The sequence below is a fragment of the Vulpes lagopus genome, chromosome 11, assembly GCF_018345385.1.
Source record: "Vulpes lagopus strain Blue_001 chromosome 11, ASM1834538v1, whole genome shotgun sequence".
NCBI classification, from domain to species: Eukaryota; Metazoa; Chordata; class Mammalia; order Carnivora; family Canidae; genus Vulpes; species Vulpes lagopus.
In genome coordinates this window covers 33891840-33903451 of record NC_054834.1, presented here as the reverse complement: position 1 = coordinate 33903451, position 11612 = coordinate 33891840, and the positions used below count along the sequence as shown (strand labels likewise).

Below are 11612 nucleotides of genomic sequence, written 5' to 3'. Positions count from 1 at the left end.
GCGGCCAGAGGGCGCTGCCACCCGCGTTCCCCCCACCCCGTCCGTCTGTCCGTCCGTCCGTCCGGGCGGGGGCGCAGCTCCCAGCCCAGCGGCCAGAGGGCGCTGCCACCCGCGTTCCCCCCACCCCGTCCGTCTGTCCGTCCGTCCGTCCGCCCGTCCGGGCGGGGGCGGGGGCGGGGGCGGAGGCGCGGGCGGGGCGCGGAGCTCGGCGTCTTCTCGCCGCGCCCTCGGCCGCAGCGGCCGCAGCATCATGACGGCGGGAGCCCGGCTGCGGGGCAAGGCGGCGAGCGGCTTCCTGCGCCGCGGGCCCCGGGGCCGAGCGCGGACGCCGGCGGACGAGGAGGCGGCCGCCCTCCTGGAGCCGCCCGAGCGCGGGGCCGAGGCGCGCGGGGCGGGCGCGGGCGCGGGGCGGGCGGGGGCCCGGGGCGCGCGCGCGGTGCACCTGGCGGCGCTGCCCGAGCGCTACGAGCCGCTGGAGGAGCCGGCGCCCGGCGGGAGGCCCGCGAGGAGGTACCGGCAGAAGCTGAAGAAGTGTGGCAAGGTGGGGCCGCGGGGCCGGGGCCGGGGCCGGGGCCGGGGCCGGGGCCGGGGCGGGCCGGGGGCGGGCGGGCCGGGCCGGGGTCGTCCCCGCGCACCGAGGAGGGCCGGTCCCGCGCCGGGAGGTGACGGGACAGCGAGTCCAGGCAGGGAGAGGAGCCAAACCAGAGCCCGGGGGCGGGGGGGGCGGGGGTGCGCCCGGGACCCGCCGCCCAGGACATTCCCAGCAAGCCCCCGCGTGCCCCATCCCCCCCCCCCCCAGGTGCACTAGGTAGGACAGAAAGCCGCGTCCCTATTTTACCGCTGGGAACACGGAGGCTTTCGAGCGGTTGGGTGACTTGTGCACGGTGACCCAGCTGGGAAGCAGGGAGCTGCAGGCCGGACCCGTCGGGTCCCCGGGCCTCCGGCGACATCCTCTCCAGGGTATCCCACCCGCCGGGAGCTGTGTGGGTTATTCTCCCCCCAAGCGCGTTCCCCGAGGTTATTTCCAGGGCCTGGGAGCTCAACAAATACACAGAGAGGCGCTTGTTGGATCTACTTTTCCCTTCTGGCAGCTGGCTGTCGGGGTGCTCTGGGACCTGCAACGTCCTTGCAAGGCCTTTTGCCTTGGAGCATGGGGGGCGAGGGGGGATGTAGAGGGGCGCGCGAGAGAATATGAATATGGGATCAAAGGACAGTGTCCTTCGCAGGGATCAAACCCCAAGGCAGTGCCCAGGTCCCTCTGCCTGGAATCGCTGGAGGCTACTTCTGGCCCCGCTCCCTGGGGCCTTGAACAAGGCCACCCAGAAGATCACAGAACTCATTGTGTCCTGGCCAAAGGCCTCATCTGATTCAGTTCTCGTTATCTGTGTCCATCAGTGGCCTCTTATCCTATCTAAAACCATCCAGTCTCCACGCCTAGAAAATTCCATGCATCATCCCCCATAAAAGCACATCAGCAGCTCTGGGCGCAATATACGGCCCGGCAGTGATGCAATCTATTTTTTTTTTTTTTATTTATGATAGTCAGAGAGAGAGAGAGAGGCAGAGACACAGGCGGAGGGAGAAGCAGGCTCCATGCACCGGGAGCCTGATGTGGGATTCGATCCTGGGTCTCCAGGATCGCGCCCTGGGCCAAAGGCAGGGGCCAAACCGCTGCGCCACCCAGGGATCCCCAGTGATGCAGTCTATTACTGGCAACTCCGAAGTGGGGACTTCCAGGCTCAGGGTCATGCTGGAAGTGACCATCCTCTTCCTGGTCTCAGTGGAGCACAGATGCCACCGTTGGCCTCTTGGCCGGTGAACCAGTAAAGGTGGACATCTCAGGTCAGGGGCTGGCACCTGAAGACGGGTTTCAAGTGCTCAGTTCAGCTAGGGGTAGAAAAACAAATGGAATGCCACCTACCCTAGTGAAGTCCACGCCTCCCGGGGAGCTCCTGGCATAGCCAGGGCACCCCACGGAGCCCCAGAGTCCGGAGGAATGAGGGTTTAAAATCAATGGTGACAAAATAAAATAAAATAAAATAAAATCAATGGTGACATGAGAACTTAGCAGAGAGGATTGAGGTTTCACAGGTAAATGACGAGGTACTACTCACACTCACTACGATGGCTGTTATTTAAAAAATAACAAATGGGGCAGTCCGGGTGGCTCAGGGGTTAAGCACCTGCCTTCAGCCCAGGGCATGATCCTGGAGACTCGGGATCGAGCCCCTCTACCTGTGTCTCTGCCTCTCTCTCTCTCTCTGTCTCTCATAAATAAATAAATAAAATCTTAAAAGGAATAAATGTTGGCAAGGATATGGAGAAATTGGAATTCTGTGAATTCCATTGCTAGTGGAAATGCAAGATGGTGCAGCTGTTGTGGTAAACCGTTTGGAGGTTCCTCAAAAAAGTATGCATGGAACTGCCATATGATTCAGCAACTCCACTCCTAGGTATACATCCCAAATAATCGGAAAGAAGCACTGGCGTATACACACATATATTCGAGAGAGAACATATTGAACAGTCCCATGATCATAGCAGCGTTACCCGGAGTAGCCAAAAGATGGGAACCACCCAAATGTCCATCCGCTGATAAATGATGAACAGAATGTGGTGTGTGCATAGGATGGAATGCTATTCGGCCGTAAAAAGGAATGAACTGTTCTGTGCCACAACATGGGTGAGAGGCAGGCTGGCTGGGTCCAAGGAGGGTCCTTGGCTCTGTGCAGGATGACACTCAACACTTGAGCCAAGAAGAGGTTAGAGCAGAGGGTTTTTTGTTTGTTTTTTCTTTTTTAAGATTTTATTTATTTATTTATTCACGAGAGACAGAGAGAGGCAGAGACATAGGCAGAGGGAGAGGCAGGCTCCATGCATGGAGCCCGATGTGGGACTCCATCCCAGGACCCCAGTATCACGCCCTGAGCCCAAGGCAGATGCTTAACCGCTGAGCCACCCAGGTGTCCCCAGAGCAGAGTTTATTGAAGACGTAGAGAATATAGATACAGAGTGTCTTGGAGACCTGGGAAGAAAAAGGAGTTTTGTCTGTGCTTGGGGCCTGGAGCCTGAGGATAATGGTCTGGTGCAAGTGTCTTCTCAGTAATCCAGGAACAAACAGGTGTGTTTGTGTATCCTCCTCCATTAGACAGGTAGACCCTGGAGCCAGGGATCTCGATGAGTCAGTGGTCTTGGTCAGGTCCCTCCTTAGGTGTTACCTGTTGTGCTGCAAGACTCCAAAGCAATGATTAAATGCTTGCCCTTTACAGGGACGACATACATTATCTATTCTATAAGGTGTGTGTAGGGTGAGGGTGTGGGTCCTGGCGAAGATAGAAGCAGGAAAAATAGGGCAGCCCCAGTGGCGCAGCGGTTTGGTGCCGCCTGTAGCCTGGGGTGTGATCCTGGAGACCTGGGATCGAGTCCCACATCGGGCTCCCTGCGTGGAGCCTGCTTCTCCCTCTGTCTGTGTCTCTGCCCCTCTCTCTCTGTGTCTATGAATAAAAAAGTAAAAAAAAAAAAAAAAAAAAGAAGCAGGAAAAATAAAGAACACTTTTTCATGGGACCCCTTTATTTCCCTGTCTCAGGTGAACCTCTAAAATATTATGCTAAGTGAAAGAAACCAGACACACGAGATCACATGCTGTGTGTAGGATTCCATTTATATAGAATATCCAAAATTGGTTAAGTGCAGAGGGAGGGAAGGAGATGGGTGGTTGCCAGGGACTGGGGAGAAGCAAAAATGATGGGCAAGTAGGTAACAGGTGTGTGCAGCTCTTCCTTTTGGGCTGATGGAAATGTTTCCGAAGTGGGTAAAGTGCTGGTTGTACAACACGGTCCATGTGCTGGATGCCACTGAATTTTTCACTTTAAAATGGCTAATTTTTGTTTTGTGAATTTTTTTTTTTAGTTTAAAAGATTTTATTTATTTGAGAGTGAGAGAAAGAAGCACAAGCAGGGGCGAGGGGCAGAGTGAGAGGGAGAAGCGGGCTCCCTGCAGGAGCCTGAGTCGGGACTTGATCCCAGGATCCCGGGGTCACGACCTGAGCCAACGGCAGACACCCAACCACTGAGGCACCCAGGCGTCCCTCCGCGTTCTTGTAGGTGTCGGGGAAGGTAACCGGTTAGGTTCCAACAGGGAGGAAGGAAATAGCCCACCCCTCTTTGCTGAAAATCCAGGGGAACCGCCAAGCCTCCCTAGCAGTGTGGGGAGGTGAGTCTTTCCCTTACGGGGCCCAGTGGAATAAGGAGTGACTCAAAGGCTCCCCATTGTTAACGGGTGGCTTTTCCTTCAAGGAAGGGGGTTTGCAGTTCCTATTCATGTGTTAACCATTCAAGTCCTGCGCCCAAGTCCCTTCCTGTGTCTGTTTAAAGAAAGGCATTTGGCCTTTGTGGGCCACAAAAGGATTTCTTCTCTCCTGCTGTCCAGGGGTCCCAGCCCATCCCTGTGTCCTGCAGCTCCAGCCTCGGGAAGGAGGCTGGGGGCTCAGGGGCTGTGTCCTGGCCTCTGGCTCCTCCGTCAGAGTTCCCTGGGGACTTGTCAGGAATGACACTAGTGTTCACCTGGTGCTTTCACTGTCGTGGAAGTGCCATTTTCTGGGAGGAGGGAAGGAGCAGATGTTTGCTGTTCTGCTTCAGCATGCCAGGTGCTCTGCTGCGCATTGTGTGGGACCTCTGAAGTGTCCCTAAAACCTTGGAAAGCTGGGAGGGGGGAGGCAGGAGTCTCGCCTGGCACTGCCTGTGCAGGAGTACATGGGTTGAGGCGACTCACCCCCAAAACTTAGCTTAAGAGGAGAGCTGGCCTTTCCCAGGCACCCCTGAGAGCCACAGGGGCAGTGTGGATAAGGGAAGTCAGTAAATTTTGTTCCGCAGGCAGCTAGGAGGGGGTGAGGGGGGGATACAATGTGTGGAATAATAGCCTTTAGCTCAAGAGGGAGAAAAATTGTCCTCATGTCCTCAGTTGGTGGCAGCAGGTAAGGTCAGGAGCGCTGGAGCCAGGCCGCCCGGCTCAAGCCCTGTCCTGCCGCCTGTTGCTTTTGTGACCTTGGGCTGGGCCCACGTCTTTGCCTCCGTTTCCTCTTCTGAGACATGGGCTAAAACTAGGGTTCCGGGCAGGAGCAAGCGGGTTCATGCTCGCAGAGATCTCCGAGCTCACCTGGCTCGTGCCAAGGCCTTTGTGACTCTTTGGCTGTTGTCCCAGGGGGTGAAGGAGAGACCTCGCAGGACGGCTGATTTTCTGATTCGTTTTTTAATCAGGCCTCAACAGCTCAGAGCAAAACCTCGGTCTGTAGCCCCCGGCCGAGCTCAGCTTTGTGCCTGCGTCCTGCCCACATCTCAAAACCCAAGACGTGATCTTTATATTCAGGGGGAAGCAATCCTTCCCCCTGCGGATGGGTTTTGGTTTGGGTTTTTGTTTTATTTTTTAAAGATTTTATTTATTTTGAGAGAGAGAGAGCACAAGCAGGGGAGGGGCAGAGGGACAAGGAGAAGCTGACTCCCCTCTGAGCAGGGAGCCCGACTCGGGGGCCCCCTCCCAGGACCCCGGATTCACTACCTGAGCCAAAGGCAGATGCTTCACGTGAATCACCCAGGCATTTTTGGTTTTGGTTTTTCTGAAACTGGAGAGGGCAGGGAATCCCTGGCTTCCCTGGGGGTTAGTTGAATACAGAGGACCCCCAGAAAGTGTGCCATCCTGTGACAGCTGTGACAGATTACCGCCAACACAGTGGTTTTAGGACACCAGCAGTTGCACATGTCTGGAGGCCAGAAGTCCGAAATCAATCTCCCCCGTGCTGACGTCAGCAGGCCGGTTCCCATGGAGGCCCAGGGAAAAACCAGTTTTGTTGTTCTTTCTTGCTTCCCGAGGTCCCCATCCTCCAGCATCACCGCCAGCCGCGTCGATCTGCAGATTTTTCCCTCTGCTTCTGTCGTGACATTGCCTCCTGTCTGACTCCTCTTGGACAGTTGTGCTCCTTCAGATCCGTGTAAATATATAGGAGGCCCACCTGCATAATCCAGGAGCATCTCCCCATCTTAAGACCCTTAGTTTTTTCTTAAATCATAAGCTATCCATTATTACTTTTAATTCTTTTCTTTTTAAGTTTTAAAGATTTTATTTATTTGAGAGAAAGAGAGAGCAGAGGGAGAGGGAGAAGCAGGCTCCCCACTGAGCAGGGAACCCGAGAGGGACTGGATCCCAGGACCCAGGGATCACGACACCTGAGCTGAAGGCAAATGCTTAACCAGCTGAGCCACCCAGGCATCCCCTTAAGACTCTTAATTTAATCACATCTGCAAAATCCCTTTTGCCATATAAAGCCACGTATTTATAGGTTCTTGGGATTGGGGGGCATTCTTCAGCCTCCCACACTCCCCTACGTCCCCCACTGCTTCTCTGACAGATTATTTGGGCTGAAAACTTGACTCCCATCAAACAATTCAAAACCTCCCTCAAATGACACTGAGATGGCCTTTGATGGACATCTCACATTTCTTTCTATCACTTTTCTCGAACCTGCGTTCTTCTGACAGTGTTCCAACTAATGAGCTATTTTAGTAGCTTTTTTCTAAATTGCAAAGATGAAGTGACTCACAGCTTTTGAAAATATCACGCTGAGGAAAATGGATGTACAAATGCCAAAAATGTCAAGTTTAACGCAGGCCATCCGTGACTCCGGCGGTACTGCTTATACAGGACTGTAAAGCATAACAGTACTTGCTCCCAGAGAACAGTCTTTTGTTATTGGTACTTCAAGGAGTTAAGTAAAATTCTCCCACTGAATCTTCCTACACATTTATAGACATGTCTCTCGGCAACATCACATTCCCTCACCCACCCTCCACATGTACCCTAATACCCCACCGAGAAGTTGACAGGCCATATGCCAGGAATCAGGGTCTGGAGAAGCCATACATGTTACCTGGCTCTCTCCCAGGTTTGGCTTCTTACTTAGCCTGAGAGTTTCCAATGGAAAGTCCCAGGCCCTTTCTGGGTGCTGGGGATACAGTAGTGAGCCCAAGAAAGTCCCTCCGTCCGGGAGAGGGGGAGGGTCAACCTACTAGACAGACAGGTTTTCTAGGCAGTGGTGACTCTGAGGGTTGTGATTATGGTCAAGGATTGTAGGTGAAACCAGGGATGTTAGGTGCTTGTTGGAGTTGGAAAAGTCCGGGGGGGGGGGGGGGGTGGTGGCTGAGAGACAAGGTGTGTGGTCAGCCTGCAGGGATGTCGACATTGAGAATGACAATGGGAGTTAGGGGTGGGAAGAGGAAGGAGGGTTGAGTGGGCAGCAGCACGGCTGCTATTGGTGGGATGGTGGTCTCGAGTCTTCTGTTGCAGTTCCATTTGAACCTTGATGCCCCCCCCCCCCAAGCCAGGCTATGCAGAAAAGGAGTGAGTAGCAAGAAAGCACAGCGGAGGCCTCAGCCTTCAGGAGTTTATACTTGTGCTGGAGGACGCAGCAATCAGAGAACAGCAGGAGCCTCTAGAGCCAAACATGCCTCTTGGACCCAATCTGTCCTGGGAGATGGAGGGACAGCAGGGTGGGCTTTTGGATAAGGTCAAGGAGGGGACCCTTGACCCCCCTTCAGATGATGCAGTGACTTGGCTGGAACAGAGAAGAGAAGTAGGCTTTGGTTTAAAAATAAAGCCAAGGGGAGCAGCCCTGGTGGCACAGCGGCTTAGCACTGCCTGCAGCCCGGGGTGTGATCCTGGAGACCCGGGATCAAGTCCCACATCAGGCTCCCTGCATGGAGCCTGCTTCTCTCTCTGCCTGTGTCTCTGCCTCTCTTTCGCTCTCTCTGAATAAGTAAATAAATCTTTTAAAAAAATAAATAAATAAAATAAAAAAATAAAACCAAGGGTACCCAGCTGGCTCAGTCACTAGAGCATGTGACTCTTGATCTCAGGGTCACGAGTTCAAGCTCCATGTTGGGCATGGAGCCTATTGTGAAAACAACAAAAAGACACAACTGGTTTGGTTTTAGAGCTAGCACCCTCACCACTGTTCCCAGGATGTCCCAACTACCTGGACATAGGCAGTGCTTGAAAGGACTTCGCAGCGGGGCACCTGGTGGCCCAGTGGGTTACGCGTCTGCCTTTGGCTCAGCTCATGGTCCCGGGGTCCTGGGATCCAGCCCCGCATTGGGGCACCCTGCTCAGAGGGGAGTCTCCCTCTCTCCCCCCTCTCTCCTTCCCTCTCAAATAAATAAAATCTTTTTTAAAAAAGAAGAAAGAAGGAAGAAAGGAAGAAAGAAAGAAAGAGTACTTTGCAAGATGGTAATGTGTCTTCTGAACCCCCACATGTTCTCGAAGTGGGGGTGGATGTGGGAACATGTGCTAATTTGCCCTGAGAGGCTGGGGGAGGAATGGTCCTTTGTGCAGGGATCAGAGTTGCCTCACCCGGCCCTTTGCTTTTCTCTTGTCTTCTCAAAAATAGAACGTCGGGAAGGTGGTCATCAAAGGTTGCCGCTACTTGGTCCTGGGCCTGCAGGGCTTCGCCGCCGCCTACTCCGCCCCATTCGGGGTGGCCACCAGCGTGGTCTCCTTCGTCCGCTAACGGAGCTGCGCGGCCAGCGGGCCCCGACGACGGACCCCGAGGACGGGACCCCCGCGGATCCAGGACCATCTCCGACCTGAACCCACCAAATCCTCGCAGGAAAACGATGTCTCTCTTTGCTGAACTTGGATGAGTGCTGTGAATGGGACGTCCCTGCCCATCCGCTGAGCTTTGCACGATTCCAGGACACAGGTGGCCCCGACAGACAATTCCGCAGAGAGTTAGACCCCTAATTCTGGTTTGGTAGCACCGGAGCCTTCAGGGGGTGGGGGGGTGGGGGGTGGGCATCGAGGCAGACACCTGACAGATGGGAGCACTCTGGGGCGGGGGTCGCTGAGCAGTGCTTACAGTGGGGAGAAAGGATTTAGACCTGGACTAAGATGATCTGTTCTGTTCTGGAAAGATCACGGGCTGATACAGTGCTCAGCACTCCCGGCCCCCGGCTGCCTCGGTTCTGGGGGCAGCAACGGAGCTGCTCGTCTGTTGTGCGCCCCATCTCCTTTCTCCACCCCGTTGTCGCCAGGAGTTTAATTATGGGCTTGAGAAGAAGGAAGGAAGGAAAATCTCTTTGAAGGTTGTGATGCTTTGAAAAACTGTTTATGACGCCATGTGACTGTGGAAAGCAGATAAAGCTTGTGATTCCCACCCCCACCCCGGGCCCTGAATGTGCAGCTGGCGGTGAGGTGAGGGAAGCGGGGAGCTCAGGCACAGGCTGCTGGGCTGGAGAGGGTGCTTGGAGGAGTCGCCCCCGTCATGCCCAGTCCGGCCCAGTCCAGCCCAATCCAGCTGGGGGTTGGGAGCTGCCCCCCTGTGGCTGGCTGCTGGGAGGGCCACTGTCACCTGCTCCTGCCAGCTGTTGGCCGCCTCTCCACCAAGCCACCAAAGGTGCTCTGTCTTGGGAGAGAGGGAGACACTACGTCTGGCAAGGAGAGTGTGTGATTTAGAGAAGGACCCAGTAAGTAGGAGATGGAGGTGCTGGAAGTTGAAACGAGAAAGTTGATGGGAGGAAAAGAGGAAGTATGGGCGCCAGGCCTGGTTTATCAGCCCTAGAAACTCTTAGGTGGCTGGGTTTTTGGCTCCGGGTGGGGACCAGGGATGCTGGGTGGCTGCAGGTGCCATGGCTGGTGCTTAAAACCCCCCTGAGGCCCATGAGCTCTCATTGGCTGCCTTGGTGGCATCCTTCCTCTTTGGTGCTGCCAACCGTTGTCCGCATCTCACTTGGATTCAGAGGCTGGCGCCTCACGGGTCTTGGGCTGGATGCTCCCCCCTAGATAACCTAGGACCGTTCGTTGGCCAGGGAGGTGAGAGAACAAGGGGACTCCTCTTACCACACCCCTCCGCCAACCCCCGTGAGAGGCCACCGTCCCACTGTTTTCAGAATATCCAGAAGTCTGGATAGTCGTTGCTGATCAGTCTGCAGGGTAGGTGGCAACACCTGCGTGTTGCCCCAAGAAGTTTCCCGGGCCTTGCCCAGGAGGCCTCAGGGCTGCTGCCTCGCTGGTCAGGCCAACCAGCTGGCACCAGGGAGTGGAGAAGGTAGGAAAGACAGACAGATGGACAAGAAAAAGGCACCCCCCGTGTAGGAGAAAGTGGTAGCGAGGCTCTCTGGAGGCCCATGTCGAAGATGAATTTGGATCCCGTTCTGCATCATTAATATTTGTGAGGAAAAGAGAAAACAGATGGTCTTGTTTTAACTCAAATGATCAAAGTTGATAGTGGCACATTTTCACAAGATAATTACAGCTTGCCTGGTCACACTGGGATTTGGGGGGTGGGTGTTGGAAAGAGACCTCAGTGGAAGAAAAAGCCAAGCATAGTTTAGTGGGAGAGCAGGGCCTGGGCAGCCACCGGAGATGGGAAATGGGAGACGGGAGATGGGAGGAAGGGGCTCAGGGTGGGCTTGGAGGATGATGCGGACCCGCCCCGGAGAAGCCCCCTGAGTCCCCAGAGGGATGGAAAAGTGACCAGGGAAGAGACTGGAGCTGCCGAGGCCTGGCCCACAGAGACCTTCCCCGTCCCACCCCCAAATTGGAGACACTATCAGGCCCTAAAATCCGAGTAGTCTGATTAGGAATTAACCTAGATGTTTCACCAGTCGAAGCCTTGCGGGGATTGTCCCAGGAGCCAGATTCACATGTACAGTGATGAGCTTGTCCGCAGGGTCACTGGGTGCTTGTTTCCCCGCCAACAGGACCTGCAGGTTGCAGATTACCTTTTTGCCTTTTTCTCTGTCTTCAGTTTTTGATTTTTTAAAAATGTCCGGATCCGCGCCCTACTGAGGATTGAGGTTTAGAGCTTTGCCTTTAGCGCTTGACCAAGAGGCTCCTTTTGTATCCTTTGCTTGCCCTATGATGTAAATAAAACCCTCAATTTGTACAATGTTTCTGCGCGTGCAGAGTTTTTCTCCAGCCTTGCCCAAGAGATGCCTGCAGCCTCCAGTGAGGCTGACTTTGTTGGGCAGGAGAGGTCAGGGACCTCCTTGGAGCACCTGTGCACCCCGGGGCCCAGGGGGAGGAAGAGAGGCCCAGATTCGTCTAGAACTTGGCTGAGGTGTCAAGGTAGGGGGTGAGGAGTTCTCTAGAAACCCTTCGGCGTGCAGGAGGAGCCTCAGCTCACGCATCGGTTGAAAGTGAAAAAAAAATTTTTTTCCATATCATTATTTTTAATGTCCAACGTTTATAATATGAGGGCCAGGGCTTTCTCCTCAACTCAAGTTTATAAATTTTCGATTGGCTTGTGAGGCCAATAGGGATACTTCTTGTCTAACTTGGTTTCTGGGAAGACTTCATTCAGGTCCTCAATGGTCATCTGATCAAATGGAATTATGTTCTTCATCTTCTCCAGCTCTTTTTCATATTCTTTAATCCTGGCCTTTGAGAGGGACAAAAACTCAGCACAGCTTTTCACATCTTCTTTTTCCTCAGCATCCACCTGGACAGTGTATTTATCTCTGGCACAGGAACCTTCAGGGCATTAAACTTCTTCTCAAAGTCATCTACCAAGCCAGTCTTTGCCACATTGGCCTTGTAGTAAGCCCAGTCGATAGCAGGTGGTTTC

General features: G+C 54.4%; 1 protein-coding gene across 1 annotated transcript; it reads left to right on the top strand.

Moving 5' to 3' along the window:
- The first annotated feature begins 209 nt into the window (after positions 1-209).
- On the top strand, positions 210-10936 carry C11H1orf115 (chromosome 11 C1orf115 homolog). The gene is made up of 2 exons (XM_041722500.1): positions 210-541; positions 8436-10936. Exons 1-2 carry the CDS (start codon positions 251-253, stop codon positions 8553-8555), a joined length of 411 nt encoding a protein of 136 aa, XP_041578434.1. The 5' UTR covers positions 210-250; the 3' UTR covers positions 8556-10936.
- The last annotated feature ends 676 nt before the right edge of the window (positions 10937-11612 follow it).

Excerpts from the sequence above, each read along its gene's own strand:
- C11H1orf115 (XM_041722500.1), top strand. The coding sequence starts at position 251 with ATGACGGCGGGAGCCCGGCTGCGGGGCAAGGCGGCGAGCGGCTTCCTG. Across the intron at positions 542-8,435 it reads AGCTGAAGAAGTGTGGCAAG|AACGTCGGGAAGGTGGTCAT; the intron begins GTGGGGCCGCGG and ends TCTCAAAAATAG.